Source organism: Apostichopus japonicus, chromosome 16, assembly GCF_037975245.1.
Source record: "Apostichopus japonicus isolate 1M-3 chromosome 16, ASM3797524v1, whole genome shotgun sequence".
Classification (NCBI taxonomy): domain Eukaryota; kingdom Metazoa; phylum Echinodermata; class Holothuroidea; order Aspidochirotida; family Stichopodidae; genus Apostichopus; species Apostichopus japonicus.
In genome coordinates this window covers 13,331,805-13,356,688 of record NC_092576.1, presented here as the reverse complement: position 1 = coordinate 13,356,688, position 24,884 = coordinate 13,331,805, and the positions used below count along the sequence as shown (strand labels likewise).

At 38.0% G+C, this 24,884-nt stretch overlaps 1 protein-coding gene across 9 annotated transcripts; it reads right to left on the bottom strand.

Annotated features, from left to right (window-relative positions):
- Positions 1–1,842: 1,842 nt before the first annotated feature.
- On the bottom strand, positions 1,843–18,735 carry LOC139981955 (phospholipid scramblase 1-like). 9 transcript variants are annotated; one of them, XM_071994400.1, is made up of 7 exons: positions 18,475–18,734; positions 9,446–9,579; positions 7,666–7,809; positions 5,056–5,199; positions 4,448–4,689; positions 3,741–3,855; positions 1,843–3,305 (listed from the first exon to the last, which is right to left on the bottom strand). In XM_071994400.1, the coding sequence occupies exons 3-7, from the start codon at positions 7,783–7,785 to the stop codon at positions 3,084–3,086; spliced, it is 843 nt and encodes a 280-aa protein (XP_071850501.1). In that variant the 5' UTR covers positions 7,786–7,809; positions 9,446–9,579; positions 18,475–18,734; the 3' UTR covers positions 1,843–3,083. The 9 variants fall into 9 exon arrangements, with proteins under 9 accessions (XP_071850501.1, XP_071850498.1, XP_071850497.1 ...); XM_071994397.1 differs by having other exon boundaries at positions 7,666–7,802; positions 9,445–9,632; positions 18,471–18,733; XM_071994396.1 differs by having other exon boundaries at positions 7,666–7,802; positions 9,445–9,579; positions 18,471–18,733.
- Positions 18,736–24,884: the final 6,149 nt, after the last annotated feature.

Sequence of the window (24,884 nt, the reverse complement as noted above, 5' to 3'; positions counted from 1 at the left end):
AGTACCTTTGCATTTAATATTGTTTTTGTGTGGTTCCAAACCGGTTTTGAGTGGTACCTTGCATATTTAATCTGGGTCAATGATACGATAATGGGCATTTTGGGCCATATTTGGGGGCGTCTGGCGGGCCCTTAGCAGCAGAAAATTTTCTGGCATGGGCCATTCAGTACTTTGTGGCATTCATGCATTAGGTTGACATTGGTTTCAAGTGGTACCTCGTTCGTTTGATCAAATGCATTTTTATGGGCCCTTTTGGGGCGTCTGGCGGGCCCTTTGTAGCAGAAAATTTGTCTGGCATGATGATTTCCATAGTCTGTAAGATCAACCCGAGCATTCCAAACCGGTTTTGAGTGGTACCTTGCATATTTAATCTGGGTCAATGCTACGCTAATGGGCATTTGGGCCATATTTGGGGGCGTCTGGCGAACCCTTGGCAGCAGAAAATTTGTCTGGCATGGGCCATTCAGTACTTTGTGGCATCCATGCATTAAGTTGACATTGGTTTCAAGTGGTACCTCGTTCGTTTGATCAAATGCATTTTTATGGGCCCTTTTGGGGCGTCTGGCGGGCCCTTTGTAGCAGAAAATTTGTCTGGCATGATGATTTCCATAGTCTGTAAGATCAACTCGAACATTCCGAACCGGTTTTGAATGGTACCTTGCATATTTAATCTGGGTCAATGCTACGCTAATGGGCATTTGGGCCATATTTGGGGGCGTCTGGCGGGCCCTTAGCAGCAGAAAATTTGTCTGGCATGGCCATTCAGTACTTTGTGGCATTCATGCATTAGGTTGACATTGGTTTCAAGTGGTACCTCGTTCGTTTGATCAGATGCATTTTTTTTAGGGGCCCTTCTTGGGCGTCTGGCGGGCCCTTTGCAGCAGAAAATTTGTCTGGCATGGGCCATTCAGTACTATGTGGCATTCATGCATTAAGTTGACATAGGTTTCGAGTGGTACCTCGTTCGTTTGATCAGATGCATTTTTGGGCCCCCTTTAACCGGCCCCAGGGGCCACATGCAGCAGAGCGACCACGGCAGACATCCACTTTTGTATATACTGGGTTTTTCCACAAATGTTCCAATACTCAGATATTGGTACCTCGTTCGTTTGATCAAAGTGCCCTGGGCTGCCGGTCTATTATCAGTCATTCAGTATTGGGAACCAGTTCCATGACTTTGCGTCTTGCGGAATATCGCCGAAAACTTAAGCACAATTGTCGAGGTGGGTTTTACATCTTTTTCAGACTATTGTCTCACTTTTATGTAACTTGACTTCAGATGCACAACAAACTATACTTCGGGTGGGAGGGGAGAGTGGAAGTATGGCGTTAGCCTCTCCAGAAATAAAATCATGCATAGGCTCACTGGCCCAGTCCCATCCACTAGCGAACAAACTGATAGGCTACCAAATAAAAAGTCTGCAGTTCGTAGTTTTAGCAATGGTAACAGGTTGGCATAGGTTAGGAAGTTCAGTTGGTATCTCAAAAGTATTTAATCAAAACACGCCTTGGTCTTTATTATGATGTATATTTTCCTGTTTTTTTTTTTTTTGATCTGACATGGAGTATTTTATCTCCTATTAAGAGTAATAGTAATTTCACTTTCCTAGATATCGGACATGGAGTGTTTTATCCCCTTTGTAGTAATATTAAATTTTGTTTTAATTTAGGTATCGGGACATAGATAATTTGATCTCATTTGTTTCGGGTTTATTCTGCATCATTGTTTCCAAAGTTTGCAAAATATAGCAGCCTCCGTTTTACGAACATTTCTCAATGTCTCCTCGTATCTTCTGGAACATACATCGCAAGACTCAAAGAAAAGCACGTGAAAGGTAAATGAATTTCCACGATTTTTGTGAACAGCATTACTAAACTTTACAATGAAAACACGGCGCGGTATTGTAGTTTCACCAAAATTTATAGAGAGAAACAAAACTTTAGTTAGTCCTATACATGACGTTATAAAAGAATGGAATAAAACAATATGACATAAATTGCCCTATATACCGAAGGTGTGACGTCATCATCTAGTGAAGTCAAACAAGGTTTTAAACGGGAAACTTAGTTAAATTCATTGATCTTAGGTTCATTGAACGTTAACAATAATGATATATGAAATATGCAAATATAATTAATACGACTTTATAGATACGATGAAATTGCAATGTTGATCTTTACATATAGGCATAAATAAACAGAACACAACTTAAAATTTGAAATGACATAACATAGACATGTTACATAACATCATCTGGATATTCGTGTATAATTACAATATGTAGGCTTACATTGTTGGTGACATGACACTCTGTAAAACATGCATACGAAACCTATATTTATGTTGCGGGAAATGTTGGTTGATTCATACGTACGAATCTACAAAGCTGGTATGAAATATAAATTTACTTTTAAACTTGAGATACGGGAGGGTTTCATTCTGAAGGGGCACAAATAATGGGGGGGGGGGGGGCAGTAGGTCGTGTGATTCGATTTGAAAAGGGGAGGTGGGTGGGGATGATGCATGGGCGTGTAAATCAGAACGTTTACATCAACACAAAATAGATTGTGTGTGCTATTCTTACCAAATTTCCACTAGTTGAATATGTTTTAACGAAAGGGCACATATTTAGTATACATTTCTTTTATTCTTAATTTGCAAAATAAAAGGACACTTTATTATTTTTTCAATATAAATTTATATTATTTCAGTAAAGGAACACGCCATAATCTATTGACATAACCACATACCACAATTCATTTACAGTATAGTATACCGGAAAGAGCACGTTTTGTAATTTTTAAAATAACAGCAACAAAAATGGAGAAAGTGTTGAGTTACAAAACTGGGAGGGCACGTGATCCCCTCTGCCACAAACTCCACCGCACCTGTTTAAAGATGCCCCCCTCCCCCTATAAAAAACTAATACGTTGCGTTTTCCCGACTTGCAGTGATCAGTTTAAGCGGTTTGCGATAGATTAGTGGATTACAATGTCTTAATATTTGCAGTTGTTATAGAATCATGAACAAATAATTGTCTTTTACGAAAGGTTTTTTTTTTTTGGCTGATTTAAACAATTCTTCAACGTCGCTGATTGGTCCCCTGTTGTCTGAGCGGCTGTTCTTCGAAGAACATAAAATCAATTAGAAAGAGCGCCCCTATTAATATCGCCTTCGATTTCACTTCTAAATTCATCTGGAATTGGATACCAAAGTTGTCGGCGTTAGTATACACTTCCTGGACGTTTCCTGCCCATTGCTTGCTGATTTTACCGAGTTCTTCGTTTTCATCTGAGGAGAGTACCTTTGGAGAGAGATAGAGAAAGAGAAATAGAGGGTAAATTACTTACATAATGAGGCTAGTTGTACATTTAGAGAGGGAGAAGACGTGGATTGAAGTTGCAGCGGCGAGGGCGGGGAGGAGGTTGGGGAATGGTAGAGGAGGGAGTATTTACATTGCCAAAAAAAAAGGATCATGGATCATTTATAAACAATAGCATGCAATTTATCCTACACCATAGAAATTGACGTCATTAACCCTTCAAAGATTATTTAAGAGATCCCGAATATTATAAAAGCTGTATAGTTTTAGAATCATAACTAGCACTCATATCCCCCCAACCCACCTTTTTCCTTGGACTAAGAAATATCAAGATTTTTTTCCATCCAGTTTAAAGTCCATCCGTCCTTTCATTAGTACACTTTTTTTTGGGGTGGGGGGAGGAGGGGGGGTACTTACTTTCAATTCTATGTCACTGTAAATTGACCGACATTTACAGCCTGGTCCTCTTATTTTAAGCAAAGTTTCATGATTTTCGTCCAGAACCGCTAAATGATCCCCGCACAAGCTTGGCCTGCATGCAAAATAATATATATATATATATTTAGTACTGAATTATTATATATTTTCCCTCAGTCTTGTGTTCACAATTTCTCACATGGATAAATAGTATGAAATTAGTTAAAATTATCAGAAATGCTACAAAGCTGTTAATTTTACATCCATGCATGCTCAGATGCAAACTAGAGCAATTCCTTGCAAATGTTTAACACCTTTTATCATATTTTAGCGGACCCTGGAATAGTCTTCACATAGTCGGCTGTTTATGCATGTACATATATATATATATATATATATATATATATATATATATATATATGTATATATATATATATATATATATATATATATATATATATATATATATATATATATATATATATATATATATATATATATATATAGCCTGGTATACTTCCTATGGGTACATAAAAGTACGTAATGTTCTTTTTTTTGGCAGCAGCAGTACAGTAAAATATCACCTTGTACAAATCTTCTGACAACAGCCTTTTCTTGATACAAGACAGTAACAACCTTGAAAGGTTGTAACTATTTTTAACGTAATATCAATCTTTCTGTGTAATGTTGAGAGTAAACATATATACCTTTGAATAACATATCCGATAGTGCAGCCAGGCGGGGCCTCTACAGAGACTTTAGAGGCACATTTTTCGCCATTACAGCATCCAGCACAGCATGCACAACAACAACCCACACAGTACTTGTATTCTCTGGAGACCTTCATGACTTCTTGATTCATATTATCCATAACGTGTATCACGAAGCCTCTTTTATTACCGCTAAAATGAAGCGCTCCTCTGTATGCCTCCTCGAAGGCGAAAAAAATCTATTATACATTAAGAAAAAAATGGTATAGAGATAAAAAATATATATAAATATTTCAACATAAAATCTGATAAGAAGATGTTTTCTTGTCGATTTGTGGGGATAATTTCTGGAGCACCCACCTCTCCTCTACGCCCACCCCGTTACGTCGGATCTATATCAGATATGGAGTAGAGGGAATGGTCCAGGATTCTAAAAGGAGCAGGTTTTGTCCCGGGGTCATTATAACCAACCACCAGTTGAAGGGTTGTTGTGTAGGGTTGAAGACTGCGGTGTTGGCGGAAGGTATGCACCCCACATGTCCCTGCACCTGTATTAAATACCTCCTAAGATGAAGTATACCCGGTACTGTATAACGTACACGTACCTGTTGACCGAGAATATTTTTCACATGATATTTGTTTGGCGTTCCCAAGTTGGTAAGAACCTCTTCCATATCAACTTGTTGATGGACGAGGACTTGATCGAGTTGGCTGAGATACTCCAGTCCTGGTGGACAACCGATGGCTGCCTATGAAACGACAACGAAGTTATTACATTATCAGTAGTGGCTCTGGTGGAAATAGTTACAATAGTCAAATAAAAAAAAATGCAGCCATGTTAACAATGGGTATTTCCCCCGAGGACTTGATCGAGTTGACTGAGATACTCCAGTCCTGGTGGACATCCGATGGCTGCCTATGAAACGACAACGAAGTTATTACATTATCAGTAGTGGCGTGGGTGGATATAGTTACAATAGTCAAATAACCACACACAAAAAACGCAGCCTTATTAAAAATGGGTATTTTCCCCCTTTTTTTTACGTCTTTCAATACTAAACAGGAACGAGGAAAGTTGATGATCTAGACTTCCACGACAAATTTAGCAAACAAAACATATACAACTCCATTCGAATGAAGGGGTGGGTGTCACCTTCCGCGAGACAAGTAATATTTTCGAGGTGAAATGGATTAACTTTTAAGGCTATAAACTAGGTCTACACGCAAGGACTTAGGGAAATAACAAGTTATATTTCTTTTAATATCTATTTTAGGGGAGTGGAGAGGTGGAGGAATGGTTCAACCTACCGACATAAAAATTCGATCCACAGAAGACAATGAGAGAATCAATATTATATTAATGAAAATCGATAGCGACATAGAAAAGTTTTTAAACTCTTCATTACAACCATGCATGGTCATGTTGATTCTGTGATATCAGACATGTGTGCTTTAAGTTTTTAGAGTAGATTTGATATGTGTCCAACAGATGTTTGTTTCTTTCTCAAAACCCACATGTAGGAATTGAATACAAACATTCACCAGTATGCTTGGAATGTGTTGAGAGCGTTGTGGTCAAGAGGTTAAGGCATTGGACTTGTGATCTAAGGTTTGCAGGTTCGAGTCCTGGCCAGATCATTACATCGGGTCCTTGGGCAAGGACCTCTCCTTGGGCAAGGACCATCTCCATTGTCCCCATGCAGATAAAGTGCATTGCCTCTCTTCGCCCAGGTGTATATATGGGGACCTGTGAGATAAACTGTAAGTTGGACGCTGCTTAGCTGGTTAATGCAGTGGACTTGTGTTCTAAGGTGTGCAGGTTCAAGCCCTGGCCAGATCATTACGTTGTGTCATTGGGAAAGGCACTTCATCTCCATTGTCCCCATTTCACACAGGTGTATATATGGGGACCTGTGAGATAGACTGTTATTTGGGGGCTCTTTAGCTGCTGCCATGTGAAGGGCATGTCCCTGTATTTGACAGGTTATCGTTGACCAGGGTAATATTGGTATGCGCCATGAGCACCGTTACCGATGGATATGTCGGCGCTTTAAAAAATCCTCAATAATATTAGTATTATAAATAGTATTATTATTGGGAACGAGCCTGTCATGACCGTGAAATGACGTGCCATTTCTAGTGCTACAGATAATCGCCTTCTATAGATACGATCCAACTCTAACGTTTGGGACAATTTTCGTCTATCTTGGTTGCCGTTGCTTTTATATCCTGTTTCTGTGCAAATATGCCACAAAGAGGGAGGTCTGTCGGCAGCTTGGGAAAAAAAACGACAACCCGTACGTCAAGTCACTCAATCCTCTGCCTCGTCACAACATGCTGTAAGTAAACGCAGCTTAGGCGATGGCTCTGAATACGAAGCCGAATCCGAATGTTACAGAACGACGTCGGTAAACTTTACTATTACGGTGGAAACAGCTATGAACAACATTTCGAAAGAATTCTTTGACAAGAAGATTAAAGCAGAATTTGGCCATGCAATAGAAGATTTGAGAAAATCTTTTGAATAACTGAAAAGGGAAAACGGTTTATTAAAGGAGCGATACCTCACTATTGAGCAACGGGTTGAGAAACTAGAAGAGGAAAAGAGGTAACATGACTCCATGATTAATAAACAGGAACGTTTTTCCACGACGCAATAATAATATTATTATTATTATTATTATCATTATAACTTCTGGCCAAGTATTTTGTTTACCTTTGCAGAATTAACAAAAGCGTTCCAAATTGAATTTAGTTCACGATTTTCTTGTTCCAAGACAGTATTATTCAGTTGGATCCGGTAATTAAGAGGTTAGGCTATAAATTAAGTGCACGTGTAAATTTCATATGAAACATATTGGAGCCCATAAACTACAAGTTCGTTTGTGGTGGTGATGGTGTATGGTTAATTCGCGCGCTCCCGAACTTCCGTTCTACTGTGATGGTATACACACATGTGTAGTTGAACTAGTAGACGCTGTAATAGCCGTGTTTGAAAGTTTCAACCACTTGTAACGACTATTTTTAAACGTAACTTTATCTATACAAAATCCTTAAATAAAGAAATGGCTAAATAGATATAGTGTATATAGACGAAGACATACATTACGAGGTTCATTCATGACTGATTCTCAGCCATCGATAGGGATGATACAGTACAGAACTTAACGCATGGGCGGAAGCATACTTTGTGGTTGAAATCATAAATAACTTACGGGAGGTCGATCCATCCAAGATAAAGCCGCACCAGGCACTTGAAGGGTCGGTAGGGCCAAACCAGGAGGTGACGTCACCGCTGTTAAACCTGTCATATCAAACTGTGGAGTATTCGCCATGGTCGGGATCTATATAGCTAATGTTGAAAAATGCAATTCAAACAGGATCAATAAGGTCAAGAGTCCACGAAGCTTTAATATGACAGTTGTATTTGTGCTAGTGATATTGTATAGAATACCTATAATTCTGTCCGCTCACATCATGCTTCAAAGCACTTGCAGTGACAATACAAACAGTTCTTAACCTTGTTGTTTATTAAACTAGGCAGAAGAGAAAGAAACAAAATAAGGGGGCGGATATGAGTGTGAACATGAACAGCCTACTCAAAGCATAGTTTTTCTTCCCGTATTTCAATCTTAATGTATGTACCAGACGTGTATGGTGTGTATAAGAGTATGTTAATCCTTTTCTCTTCCAATGTCGCTTGTCATAAATTTATTAAAGCAATTTTAGACCACACGTTTGCAATGAAAATAATATTTCCATATAATTCCGGTAGAGAGTTCGACTTCATTTTCAAGAAGGATTTCACTATCTATCACAGAGGCACTGCAACAGTTCTCAGCTGGAAGGTTAGCTAATCAGTATTGTAACCTATAGTTGAATGAACACAATCGCCTTGTTTTAAGAACTAAGAACGGTTACTACGATATTTTTGCTTAGACCTACTACACTGCCGCCCAGTTGCACTGTATGTCCGCTGCAGAGCACCCGTATCGTGTCCGTATAAGCAGTATAAATATCATGTTCTATCATATAACAGTTAGGAACTGCCAGTACTGTTAATACGAGTGCTTTGAAGCATGGTGTGGACGGACAGTGTAGAGAGGTACAAGCAATAGAATCAGATAAAGGTTAGGAACCTTTTATACTGCCAATACGAATGCTTTAAAGCATGACGTGGGTGGACAGTTAAGAGAGGTATTAGCGTTAGGAATTTGTCGCAACTGGCTGACTATACATATGCAATAAGAAAACAATGCTCATGCGGCTTAGTACTCTATGGGGAAACTCACGCTCGTAAAAATAAGGAACCATATGGTGACAGCCATGTTATACGCATGTACTGTTATATATACTGTATCTAATTAGTAACGGCTCTCCCAGTAAACGGCAAACCTGGTAATCATGGGTCACTGTAATGGTTAAGGCAGTCTGTTTGTAGTTTTCCAAAAATCCGTTCGCAGCTATACAAGACAGAATCAGAAAGTTCTACCTCAACATAAAGTTGATCCTGTCTACTATTCTTACCCAAAATTCCAATATTTGAAGATAACAAATTGACGCGAGGGCACATTTTAAGTACCGGTATACAATTATTATTCTTAAATTTGCAACTTCAGGGCACTTTATTTTTGTCATTTAAGTTTATATTATTTCAGTGAAGGAACGTTTCTCATTTGAAATAACCAAATAACACCATTCACTTACAAAAAAAGTTTACAAGAATGAGCACGTCTTTTAATTTATAAAAATAAAATGAGGAAACTGAACTTTTGAGAAAAGTCAAATGTTGAAACTTCTTCAATTGCCCAAACACATCATGATCTTAGATATTCAACTACTCAGGCTCTACAAACGTTGCAACAGTTCTTAATTTAGAACCATTTAACAGAATGTTAACAAAAGTAGGTTATCATATCCACGGCAAATATCAGTTTACCAACTCAAAGACATAAAATGATGCAGGGAACTATTTTGGTTTGGGCGATACTTACTGACAGTTACAGTTTGCTGGCGGTGACTTATATGTCTGCCTGGTATCGTTTGTATGTATTGGTACAGATGGTGCACTAGGCTGGTGACTGGTGACACATGTAGGGATCCACTAACAGGAGAGAACACACTTACGCCTGTTGGTAGGAGGAACAAAACGGAAATAATAGGCAGCTTGAAACTTGTTAAACTAAAACAGAAAACTGTTGAATTATGCAGATGAATTTTTGGCATGTATTACCAGCACGGTCTACGAAATATGAACTAACTAGTAATGTCGGTTATACTCAAACTAAAGCTAGGGTTCGTTGAGCATTTTGAATGAGTGAGTGTTATTGACGTATATAGCCATTGTGAACCAGTCAAGGTGACAATATTTTTTTGCCCTTCAAGATCACACCTGAAAAAGCACTTCTTTCAAGAGCATTATAATTTCCCTTTTTTTTTCCAATCGAGTTGTAGATTTTGTAGTCAACCTGTTTTATCGCTTTACTCTTCACCAGTGCTTTTAATCGTTTTTCTATCTCATATTCCTGTATATATCTATATATGGTATATGTGTTTACTTTTTTATGTATTTTCTCCATTTATGTAATTGTATATTCTAGATTGTTTGTAAAGCGCACAGATGCATCGCGCGTAGTGCGCTATAAGACTTTATTTACATTACATTACATTCTACACGTGAACACGGACCATGGCAAGCAAAATGCCAAGTCTTTATCATTCAGTGAGTATTCTTCTCTGTATATGACATATAAATAATAAATGCCTACTCGCAAATCACATGATATGAAGGGAGGGAGTAGCAGTAACTGGTCCGAAAGTGTCACATTCTACTAACAGCCGTCAACAAATAACGTTGTAGTTGCGTGTCGATCATCTGAATTTTGGTGTTATTACTTTTTTCTCACATTTTATCTAGTTAGTAGTTTCTCGAAGTAGAGAGTTAAGTTCGGTATGCAAAGAATGTCTGTCATTGAATTAATTTTTGACAGGTATTACCATCACAGTCTACGAAATAGGAACTAACTAGTAAGGTCGGTAACAATCAAATAAAGCTAGGGTTCGTTGAGCATTTTGAATGAGCAAGCTTTATTGACGTATATAGCCATTGTGATTCCTTTCTCTCAGAGGCGAGGATGAACTCCGCAGTCGCACCTCCTCGCCACGAACGTGGGTGTTCTTGCTGCTTTTAGCAGGACATGGGGCAGGGTGGGTGTGGTACTTATATCACAGCTAAAGCGGCGTGGGAGCGTGTAGCCAGCGCTATACAAGATTAGTCTCGGTCTCTCTTTTCAAGGGGATCACAGGCTAGACTGGCTTGAACGGGCTGGGGAGCCTTAAAACCCCCTAGGAGAGGGAAACTCTGATTCCAAACCCGGGCAGGCAGAGCTCGTTAGCGTTGGCACGCAGTTGTCTAGGGGAAGGTACCCTTAGAGAAAACCCGGTCCTCCAGAGTGGGGGTTGGGCAGTCGGCTGATAACCGCCTCCTGGAAAAATCCCATTTATCACAGAAATCAATGATGCTTAGGGTCCTAATGAAGGACCACAAAACCTTTTTGGATTAACTGCAGTAGCAGACAGTTTCACAACTGGACGCAGGATGACGCCGTTGGGCCAAAGCCTTCGGGAAGCCCAACGCCCGATAGGAACTGTGGTGACGCCAAAGCACAGCCTATTCTTAGGCGCATGGAACGTGAGGACTATGTATGCAACAGGAGTTACATCCATTGTGGCAAGAGAAAGAGAGAGGTACAACATTGACATTCTAGGCCTCAGTGAGGTCACATGGACAGGTGCAGGGAAAGTGAGACTTGCTTCAGGTGATACTCTGTTGTATGTGGGCAACGACAACACACATGTACAAGGTGTTGGTATCATGTTGAGTGAGAGAATTGTAAAAACTCTCATTGAATGGACACCAGTCAGTAGTAGACTAATTACAGCAAGGTTTTATGGTAAACACAAGAAGGTCACAATCATACAAGTATATGCTCCGACAGAAGCTGCAGTAGAGGAGGAAAAAGACACGTTTTATGGGCAGCTCCAAGAGATTGTAGACAGGTGCAGCAGACATGACATGGTATTTATCATAGGTGACTTCAACGCAAAGGTGGGATGCGACAATGAAGGACTGGACGACATTATGGGCAAGGAAGGTATTGGTGTTACAGACGACAATGGAGAGAGACTATGTGAGTTCTGCCAAGTGAATGGATATGTTATCACAGGTACGATCTTCAAACACAGAACTATCCATAAGGAAACTTGGGTCTCGCCAAATGGAAGAGCGAAGAACCAAATTGACCATGTGTTAGTGAACAAGAGTATGAGGACCTCAGTACTAGACACAAGAACACAAAGAGGTACAGACGCAATAAGCGACCACTACCTTGTCAGATGCAAAATAAGACTGAAACTGTGTAAATATTTGAATAGATCAAAGGTAAAGCCTAAATTAGATATTGAAAAGCTTAAAGACAGGCAGATGAGAGAGCCATACAATGTAGAGGTCAAGAACAGATGTGAAGCCCTGGATGTCGAAACACTAAAGGAATGGTGCGAAGGGCTGGAGAAAGTATATGTAGAAGCAGCTGAGATGACAATAGGGTACACCAAGAGAGTAAGTAAACCTTGGGTCTCAACAGAGACATGGGTTAAGGTAGATGAAAGGAGGGAAATTAATACGAAGATTAATAGTACAAAATCAGAGAGGATCAAAGAGAGATGGAGAGAGACTTACAGAATAAAAGACAGAGAAGTAAAGAGAAGTGCGAGAAGTGACAAGAGAAAGTGGATAGACAAAATGGCACAAGATGCCCAGAGAGCAGCAGAGAATGGAAGGCTTAAAGATGTTTACACTATAACACGGAAATTGACAGGTAAATGGAAGAGCACTACTGCTGCTGTTAAGGACATAGATGGCAATATTATTAAAGACAAGCAGGCTAGAAAAGACAGATGGAAGGATCATTTTAGCTCTGTGTTAAACAGAGGCGATCCAATGAACTGGGTTCGTGAAACTGATGAGCGTATTGAAGCAGAGGTTGAAATCGATTTAGGTGTTATTACAAGGCTAGAAGTACATGATGCATTGATTAAGACTAGCAATGGCAAATCCCCAGGTTTAGATCAAGTAACAGCTGAATTGTTAAAAGCTGATGTAAATGCTACAGTGGAAAGACTAACAGACCTCTTTAATATAATATGGTCAGAGGAGTCAACCCCAAAAAGATGGAACAAGGGGCTAATTGTTAAAATCCCCAAAAAGGGGGACCTCACAGATTGCAGCAACTGGAGAGGTGTGACATTGCTGCCAGTTATGAGCAAGATCTTCGGAAGAGTGCTCATCAACAGATTAAAGGACGGAGTGGACAAGGTTTTGAGGCAAGAACAAGCTGGTTTTCGCCCAAACAGGAGTACAACAGAGCAGATATTTACACTGCGTAACATCCTAGAGCAGTCAAATGAATGGAACTCACCTCTGTATGTGCATTTTATTGATTTTGAGAAAGCTTTCGACTCTCTACACCGCAACAGCTTGTGGAATATATTGAAAGAGTACCAGATACCAGACAAGATAATTAGAATTGTGAAAGCTTTATATGACAACGTTGAATGCGCAGTCGTGGATGAAGGTGAAACAACTGAGTGGTTCCACGTAACATCTGGGGTGAAGCAAGGATGTGTCATGAGCGGGTTCCTGTTTCTGTTAGCAATAGATTGGATGATGAAGAGAGTACTCGCAGGAGAAAGAAGAGGCATCAGATGGAGATTTACCACGCAGCTTGAGGACCTGGATTTTGCGGACGATATTGCCTTGCTATCGGCAACGCATGACCACATCCAGAAAAAGACAGAGAAAGTAGAAGAGATGGCAGGAAGAATCGGTTTGAATATGAATGTGAAGAAATGTAAGCACATGAGAATGAACAACAGGGTAGATACGCCACTGAAAATCAACAACATAGAAGTGGAAGACGTAGAAGAGTTTATATATCTGGGGGCCAAAGTCAGTAAAGATGGAGGAGGTACAGAAGACATCAAAAACAGATAAGGAAAGGCACGTGGTGCATTTAGAAAGCTAAGAAGAATATGGACAAATGGTGCAATAGGCAGAAAGACAAAACTAACACTTTTCAAAACACTAGTAAGATCAGTGCTGTTATATGGAAGTGAAGCATGGAAAGTGACAAAGAGAGAGGAGCAAAAGTTGGATGCTTTTCAGTTCAAGTGCATACGAAGAATACTGAAAATACCTTGGACAGAACTAGTTAGCAATGACAGAATTATGCAGCAAACAGGCATAAACAGAATAAGTGTAGAGATACGGAGACGCAGATGGAATTGGATTGGTCATATTATGAGGAAGGAGACAGGTAATCATGCAAGTGTAGCAATGGAATGGGCACCAGAAGGAAGGAGGAAGGTTGGCAGACCCAAGACGACTTGGAGAAGGACAGCAATTAAAGAGAGAGACAAGAATAGCTGGAGAAGCTGGTCCGATGTGAGAAGAGCTGCAGAAGATCGACAGGGGTGGAAAGAGAGCATCTTGACCTTATGTAACAGACGTTACGGAGAAGATTAAGACTTAAGATAGCCATTGTGAATGATTCAAGGTGAGAAGTATATGTTTGTTCTACACGTGAACACGGACCATGGCAAGCAAAATGTCAAGTCTTTATCATTCAGCGAGTATTCTACACTGTGTATGCCATATAAATAATAAAAGCCTACGCGCAAATCACATGATAGGAGGAAGAAGCAGTAACTGGCCAGTGTCACATTCTACTAACAGCAGTCAAAATTACACTGTAGTTGCGTGACGATCAAATGAAAATCTCTTGGGCGGAAAACACTTTTTTCACATGCATTTGTTTCATACCAGTCTAGATTCTCCAAGCGATTGGCTGGCACTACGTCATTGACTGCTGCTTCGGCCTGCATGGTTGTCATCGTCGTCAGATTCATCTGTTTCTGGCTCAAACCTTTCCTCGTTAAACTGTGGAATTTTATCCGATTCTGAGCCGGCTGTCTTAATTTTTCCCCTCCATCTATTTCCCCTTGTTTCCCCCTTTGTCACCTCTCTTCTCCTAGCTCTCCTCGACCTTTTTTCTCCACACCTTCCTGTCTTTGTCCTTGTGAAGTTTATTTTAACTCTCTTCCTTAAATCTTCTCTTTGTTCCTTTACTCATACCTCCCCTCTACCCCTGTTGGTTTATTTCTTCTCTCCAAGCGTTGTCTACTAATCCTATCACATCTTTTGTATTCACCCTGCTCATTAACCTACCTGTATGCTGTGTTTGTATTTGTCCCAAGTAGTTTATGTTACTTGTTATTCAGCCTCTGAAGAAGATACTGATAGGATCGAAACGTCAGGCCCACTTACTTTTTCACATGCTTTTATTAGGGATATTTGTTGTAGTTGTATTTTTATCATACATCATTTATTTATTTTCAGTATAAATATAAATATTTATAGACAGGACATCAAAAGTGAGTACGTTATAAGAAAATATTATTTTAAAATGTTAGTGTACAAAATCAAAAACAATATATATATATATATATATATATATATATATATATATATATATATATATATATATATATATATATATATATATATATATATATATAAAGGAATAACGGAAAAACTGTTAAACTGTTAACGGAAAAACTGTTAAAATATATATATATATATATATATATATATATATATATATATATATATATATGTGTATAAAGGAATAACGGAAAAACTGTTAAAATGTTAACGGAAAAACTGTTAAAATATATATATATATATATATATATATATATATATATATATATATATATATATATATATATATATATATATATATATATATATATATATATATATATATATAGTATTAGAGAAAACCAGAGAAATAAGATATGACTCATAATTGACAAATAAGGAGTAAGTTTTAGAAAATATATTGGAATTTACTAAGACCCTTTCCCTCTCTTGTGATTCTATTAATGTTATTTACATTTTCTATTGTGTACTTTGCAAAGAGGGCAATTGTGTAGGTGAAACAGGCTCCCGGTTCCGCTTACGTTTTAATAATCACAAAAAAAATCTATTCGTGATATCTTTGCAGGATTCCCAGTTTCCGAACATTTCAATCTTCACAGTAATTCTCTAAAAAACGTAACGTTGTGTTTACTGAACGTAAACATAAGGAAATCGATTTGATCTTTCGTATTAAGTCTCACATCACCGGCCTCAACAAAGACTTGGGACCCCTTAACAACTATCAGTTCAACATCCATATGTAATCCGTTCTTCGCTCCTTAATCCGCTTCCTGTATAGTCATGGTTTATTTGGTTTTAATTCCATCATTGCAACTTACTTACACTAGCGTCATACTTTCATTGTGTTACATTATCTATCTATCTATCTATCTATCTATCTATCTATCTATCTATCTATCTATCTATCTATCTACCTACCTATCTATCTACCTACCTACCTACCTACCTATCTACCTACCTACCTACCTACCTACCTACCTACCTACCTACCTACCTACCTACCTACCTACCTACCTACCTACCTACCTACCTACCTACCTACCTACCTACCTACCTACCTACCTACCTACCTACCTACCTACCTACCTACCTACCTACCTACCTACCTACCTACCTACCTACCTACCTACCTACCTACCTACCTACCTACCTACCTACCTACCTACCTACCTACCTACCTACCTACCTACCTACCTACCTACCTACCTACCTACCTACCTACCTACCTACCTACCTACCTACCTACCTACCTACCTACCTACCTACCTACCTACCTACCTACCTACCTACCTACCTACCTACCTACCTACCTACCTACCTACCTACCTACCTACCTACCTACCTACCTACCTACCTACCTACCTACCTACCTACCTACCTACCTACCTACCTACCTACCTACCTACCTACCTACCTACCTACCTACCTACCTACCTACCTACCTACCTACCTACCTACCTACCTACCTACCTACCTACCTACCTACCTACCTACCTACCTACCTACCTACCTACCTACCTACCTACCTACCTACCTACCTACCTACCTACCTACCTACCTACCTACCTACCTACCTACCTACCTACCTACCTACCTACCTACCTACCTACCTACCTACCTACCTACCTACCTACCTACCTACCTACCTACCTACCTACCTACCTACCTACCTACCTACCTACCTACCTACCTACCTACCTACCTACCTACCTACCTACCTACCTACCTACCTACCTACCTACCTACCTACCTACCTACCTACCTACCTACCTACCTACCTACCTACCTACCTACCTACCTACCTACCTACCTACCTACCTACCTACCTACCTACCTACCTACCTACCTATCTATCTATCTATCTATCTATCTATCTATCTATCTATCTATCTATCTATCTATCTATCTATCTATCTATCTATCTATCTATCTATCTATCTATCTATCTATCTATCTATCTATCTATCTATCTATCTATCTATCTATCTATCTATCTATCTATCTATCTATCTATCTATCTATCTATCTATCTATCTATCTATCTATCTATCTATCTATCTATCTATCTATCTATCTATCTATCTATCTATCTATCTATCTATCTATCTATCTATCTATCTATCTATCTATCTATCTATCTATCTATCTATCTATCTATCTATCTATCTATCTATCTATCTATCTATCTATCTATCTATCTATCTATCTATCTATCTATCTATCTATCTATCTATCTATCTATCTATCTATCTATCTATCTATCTATCTATCTATCTATCTATCTATCTATCTATCTATCTATCTATCTATCTATCTATCTATCTATCTATCTATCTATCTATCTATCTATCTATCTATCTATCTATCTATCTATCTATCTATCTATCTATCTATCTATCTATCTATCTATCTATCTATCTATCTATCTATCTATCTATCTATCTATCTATCTATCTATCTATCTATCTATCTATCTATCTATCTATCTATCTATCTATCTATCTATCTATCTATCTATCTATCTATCTATCTATCTATCTATCTATCTATCTATCTATCTATCTATCTATCTATCTATCTATCTATCTATCTATCTATCTATCTATCTATCTATCTATCTATCTATCTATCTATCTATCTATCTATCTATCTATCTATCTATCTATCTATCTATCTATCTATCTATCTATCTATCTATCTATCTATCTATCTATCTATCTATCTATCTATCTATCTATCTATCTATCTATCTATCTATCTATCTATCTATCTATCTATCTATCTATCTATCTATCTATCTATCTATCTATCTATCTATCTATCTATCTATCTATCTATCTATCTATCTATCTATCTATCTATCTATCTATCTATCTATCTATCTATCTATCTATCTATCTATCTATCTATCTATCTATCTATCTATCTATCTATCTATCTATCTATCTATCTATCTATCTATCTATCTATCTATCTATCTATCTATCTATCTATCTATCTATCTATCTATCTATCTATCTATCTATCTATCTATCTATCTATCTATCTATCTATCTATCTATCTATCTATCTATCTATCTATCTATCGACCGACCGACCGACCGATCGACCGACCGACCGACCGACCGACCGACCGACCGACCGACCGACCGACCGACCGACCGACCGACCGACCGACCGACCTACCTACCTACCTATCTATCTGCTTACCTACCTACCTATATTATATTTATCTAACAAAAATTATATATTCCATGATTATGAATTGCCAATTGTCGACACCTCTGTAACTGGACGACATACGCGAGTTCCTGCTTGCAAGAGGATCTAATATACAAACATACATACATATGCATACATACATTGATCTCGGAGTGACTCCCAACTCGGAACCTTATGATTGAAAAGCACTGGCGTTTACCATTGAGCCAACACTCCCTTTATTACAGTGATATTTACCTACCGTTACTGCTGGCTGACAAGTAACACTTCTTATCATGTAGTGCAGGATAATTCCAAATTGAATTTACCGATATTACGTTTCTCTGGTAAATTACAGTCAAGGTAACCCTGGCTGTACAATGTGCGATATTTGGATGTTAGTATATCCGAAGGAACAAACAGTGAACAAACATGAACGGACGTGAAAGTCTATGTGTTACGATATGAGCTATACAACGGAAAAATCAACATGAGTCATTGGAAAATGAGATTCTGTAAAAGGATGACGTCAGCCGACAACCTTCGCTCGTCTGTAACGGTAGAAAATTATTAATGTTGGTTTCATTATGTTATTTCTTATGGTGAGGCTTACATACACGGGTGAAGGAGTAAGAGGAGCAGAGGGTGGAGAGAGGAGAAAGGGAGGGGTGTAACAAGTCATCTCCGTCTTTCGGAAAGTATATCTTAGAAGCTCACCGCTCATCAGATTACTATGAACTGACAGATTGGTCGATATGTGATACATACAGATTGTATATCAACCACACCATATAGAAACAACATATGTTTGCAGGGAGGAGGGGCTTTAGTTTCACTCTTGCTATTGCAAACCAAACACAGAATATCCGCTTATTTATTGTGTGTGTACACGTTGACACTATCTTTTTCTCGACGCAAAGTAAAACGTTTGTTTGTTTAATTAAGAGAAGGAATCCTATATAACACACTCTTGTTAAGCTTGAATGTTAACACTCGCAGCTCGATGCAATTAATGTTAGTTAATATTTATGACTATCATTCAATTTTGAAAATGAACGACAGCCTTTGGTAATCAAATTTGATTATCATTGAGGTCAAATTCACTGTATTCATAACCTTCAGCTTTTGTTGTTAGTGAAGTATTTTGTAAGGAATGTTGTTAACGTGATTTAATTCCCTGTCGCAACAGTTATAGCTCAACAAAGATTTTTGGAAAACGTAGAATGAGAATATAACAGTTCATTTAAATTCCGTTCAAAGATCAATATCACTTAGCAGGGGCGGGGTTTGAGTTGTGAAAGTAGGGGGGCAAACCGCTGTACCGCTGATTTTGAGGAACGGGATTGATAGAATGAGTTGGTGACTCAATGGAATGGCCCTATCTATTTTTAGAAATATGCAGTGGCGTAGGAAGGTACTTTTGAGTGGGGGGGGGGGCTGAAGACTGATGGCCGGCCTGGGGGAGGGGTCTAAGGGTAGGGGGTGTCCCCCTCCCCTTTGGATTTTTTGCATTTCCAAGTAGCCTCAGATGCAATTTGGTGCAATATAGCACACTTCAACACCCACTCCATTTTGTAAACTTAATTTTGTATTTTCACCAGGCCTTAGATGCAATTTGGTGCTCCAAATGAGATTTTTTTTTCTCATTTGGAAATGAAAAAGGGGTTTTCTGACTTGCGAAGCGGGGGGGGGGGCGGAATGATACTTCCGCCCCTCCACATTTTTCACTGGGGGGGGGGCTAGCGCCCCCCAGCCCCCCGGTTCCTACGCCCTTGGAAATATGGCTGTTGTACAAGGTTGCATCAAAATATCAAGACGATAGAATGGGCTACTACACTGATGATAATACGATTTACTAGATTTGGACACACATGTTAGAACAAATTAAAAAAGGATAAAGACAACAATTTATGGTTTTAAATATATATTAAACAGTGAAAATGATACCAAGTTTCATATACAAACACAGATTAAAGCAACATTACAAACATACAAAGGCACAAAAATATGCAATGAATGATCCTCTCACCCCACATGTATGTTCCCCTCATACAAATGTGATTTTCTTATAATTAAAAATACTTGTAGTTACGTCCATGAAACATGTTTCAGAGTGTGCTGGCAATACCTCAAAAATGTTTTTGAAAATAACGCAATCTTACCATTTCAATTTGCTATATGCAAACATTTATAATTTTCGAACTCGTTTTGGCGCCTTTTTAAAGCTGTGAAAACATATATGAAGAACAACAATCACACTGGGATACTACTGTCTATGGCTGGTGAAACGGATATGTTACAGCACAATGGTAAATTGCTGACAGATAATAATTAAACGCTTCATCCTATGTACATCTAAACCCGTCAACCCTCTGGATGGCAAAACTAGAACAGTAATTTATGCAAACATTGAAAGGAAGTTAACTCAGTAATTACGTATTTATTAAGTCATATTTAGGCACTAGTAAATATATTTAAATAAAAATAAAATATTTAAATATTTTTAAGTATGGGAATTGGATCACAACTATTCAATTTGGTTTTGCAAACAATACCCTCGTAAAAGAATTTCATATTATACTCATAACAGAGTTTCAAAGTTCAAAATAATGGTGGCGTCTGAAAACAGTCGAAGAGTGTCCAATTTATAAACAGATGCATTGGGACCATGTAAAATAATAATGTAATAATGATGAATGAAAAATATATCAAAATAGAAAGTGAGTCAAGTGGTCTAAATTTCGAGTTCATAATGTGCTTTTGAATAAATCCTTTACAAAGAATGCATCATCCATGAAAGATTAAATTAAACCTTTTAATTACTAACATAGCAGTGCGTAATGAATAAAACATACCTTCATTTGCTTCTTAAAACTATCAAACTTGTTAATAAAGAATAGAAAAAAGTGGGAATTTACAGGTAAACAGACAGGTCAAAGTTCCCATTCATATAGAAGTATATGTAATTCTGAGTAAGATGGTCTCTGAAAAGTCAAAATAGCAGCTGCACTTTTCAAGTAATATCCACTTTAATTTTAAGCTGACAAACTTTGATAGCAAAATGTCATTTGTTCACTCTTTTGTAAAGAGTGAATATTAAGTACTTTGGCTTTGAAATACGAAGATTTCTGTTGTCAAATAGAGTGAATTTCCGCTCCTTTGGATTTTAAATTTTGGTTGTATACCGTATAGCAGTGTGCATTGTACGCCGTCCAGGCCTGCATATATTGTATCTATAGTCTACGGTCGAATTTCTCGCGTTCGCAATTTGACAGTTAATGGTCATAATTAAAGGTTTCATCATTAAATGTTTTAGTACACATTACACTCTAAAAGCAAAGGAGTTAAATTTTCACTCTCTTCACGGTATAAAACCAAAGTGTGTTATGATCAAGGGCGTAGGAACCGGGGGGGGCTGGGGGCGCTAGCCCCCAGTGAAAAATATGGGGGACGGAAGTATCATTCCGCCCCCCTCTCCGCAAGTCAAAAAACCCCTTTTTCATTTCCAAATGAGAAAAAATCTCATTTGGAGCACCAAATTGCATTAAAGGCCAGGTGAAAATGCAAAATTCTTTACAAAATGGAGTGGGAGTTGAAGTGTGCTATATTGCACCAAATTGCATCTGAGGCCACCTGGAAATGCAAAAAAATTCCAAAGGGGAGGGGGACCCCTCCCCTTAGACCCCTCCCGAAGGCCGGCCATCAGTCTTCAGCCCCCCCCCCACTCAAAAGTACCTTCCTACGCCATTGGTTATGATAATGTAGTCGGTTTTATCTATATGCTGTGAATTGTCAGAAATCAAGTAAAACGAGTATGTCTAGACATAATGCATGCATAAAAATACGGCACTAGTCAACTGATTTAAGTGAAGCAATAAATATTGCGTGCATATGCCGTGAATGTCGAAATCAAGTAAAACGACTAAAGCTAAACATAATACCAGCATAAAAATCCTGCACTTATCAACTGATATTCAAGTAAACCATTACATTCTGCGTGTATTTGCCATGGATGTCTGAAACCAAGTAAAACGAGTGTCTAGACATAATTCCAGCATAAAAATACTTCACTTGTCAACTGATATTCAAGTAAACCATTAAGTTCTGCGTGTATATGCCATGAATGTCTGAAATCAAGTAAAACGAGTGTCTAGACATAATGCCAGCATAAAAATACTGCACCATTTGGATGAAAATATTTAACCATTAAAAGAATAACGAAGGCAGGGGTCACATTTTCAAAATAAATTAACAAAAGGACCCTCGTGAAATTTGTTGTACAACCAGGGTGGTACCATATCTCTTGTAAAAAAAAAATAATGGTGGCGTCTGAAAACAGTCTAAGAGTGTCCAATTTTAAAACAGATGCATTGGTACCATGTAAAGTAATAATGTAACAATGATGAATGAATAATATATCAAAATATATAGAGAGCGAGTCAAGTAGTCTAAATTTTGATCGAGTTCATAATATGCTATTGAATATATATATATATATATATATATATATATATATATATATATATTCAATGGCATGTTATATATAATTAGTCACTATGCTATTTTGCTAGAACTACATTCTTGAAGTTTCTTCATGTCAAAGTCTATGGTATTCGTCACTTTTGTGTGTATAGTAGCCATAGGGTACACCTTGAATTTTCACTGCCACGTGAAGAAATGTGGGGTGGGGGGGGACTAGGTAGAATAAAATAATCAAGAATATAGTTAACGAGGTGGTACATTGGTCTTATTTATTTTTCATTAATTTTCATGGATGATACGCAGATATCAGCATACATGCATGTTTTAGTATATTTTTGTTGGGTGGCATCGATGAGGTCGGATAGGATGAGGGGAGGGGGTAGAGAAGGCAAGGAGAGCCGGCTGCTGAAAAAGGGTGGTATATTGGTCTAATTGACTTTAAAAGAACGTCCACGGTTTGTGACAATGTATAAAATAGACAAGGAATTTGTATGGGTTATACGCGGATATGAATGTTTTAGTATGTTTTTTCTTGGGTGACATGGATTGAGTCGAATATGGGTAGGGGAGGGGTACGGAGCTAGGGCAAGGAGAGCCGACTGCTGAAACGGGTAGTATATTGGTGAAATGAAACCCCAGGATTTTGTACAGAATATAAAATAGACAATGGATTTGCATGGGTAATGCACATAAATCAACATACGTGTTTTAGTATGTTTTTCTTTGGGTGGCATGGATGGGGTTGATAGGGTGAGGGGAGAGGGTAGAGGGAAGAGGTGAGGGGGGCAAGAAGAGCCGGTTGCTGACAAGTAATTGGAGAAGTTGCAAAACATGGATTTAATTTAGAATTCATGTTGTTCGTGTTAATTTAACTTCGTTGTGACTTCAGTTAGTCCTATACTTAATACAACTATCCCCTTAGTTATGAAATTAGTTATGGTAATGTCAATTAATATCCGTGCTAAATCATAAACAATTTCATTGCTTAGATTTATTAAAAAAAAAAGCACAACGTGCAACAAGTTCCAGTCAGTTTTGAGGAAAAAGTGAACATATACAGTTGCAAAATAATAGTTCCAGTGGTGCAATCTGATAAGGTCGGAACTCTTATTAAGCACACAGACTAAGAAAAGTTGTGTGCAAAGTCTCCATTTTCAAGTTAGTGTTTAACGTGACATGTAAAATGTCTCTGACAATAGTTTATAAGTAACCTTCAAACGTTTTGAAAGCTTTCGCACTATACTATCCCTTTAAACGGAATGTGCAATCAATCTTACGCTCCCAGGCACATTCATAATATACAACCCAACCTCGTGTGAATCCTCTAATTAGAAGTAGGAAACAACTATGCTCTTGTTAAAGTGTTTCTAAGTTGTACTATTTTACGAGGCTCCTTCTTTTTATTTATTTATTATTATTATTACTTATTTTATTTTTATTACTGACCATGAGTCATGGTCAGTTATGCGTCCTAGACGTCTAATTATGATCACGTGACGTACATGTTTCGTCAGCATTATCTACTGCTACAAGGCATCTTTGGTTACATTGTTTAACGCAATAATTGATACATACGTGGAATCGGGAACGACAGTTTCTGAGTATGGTTCTTGCAGTGTTTCGTAAGAAATTATCGTTTTAATGTTCACTTTGTAAATCTCATGAATATGCGAAGACAGAGAAATAGAAGTTCATTCTTATGTGGATAGGATTAGTACCTATTGCAATCGATATCATATATTGTGTTTAGAACATATTTATATAACATTTTACATGTCAATAAATTTAAATTAACTTTTATTCAATGTTTACATTATGTTTATTTCATTATAAAACTTTATTTTCTGTATATTATCTGGCATTCAAGTTTTGTTGTACGCCATGATTATTGCTAGTATCATGAATCATTGATGTATTTACATACAGACTACAATGGGCGGCGATCCGTACTTCCGAGTGGGGGGATATGACCTTGTTGACTATCTAAGCGTAGCGCCACCATGAGTTGGCGCGAAGCGTACAAGAAAATTTTGGGATTTACAAACCCTCGAGATGGCCGGAAACGGCACTTCCCGAGGTTTCCAAGCGGCATATACCCAACTTTAGAATAGGGATATCATAACCGAAATATCTCATAATCAGGATCCAAAATACTTTTTTTTTAAATTTCGGGTGTTATTTTGGGAAAAT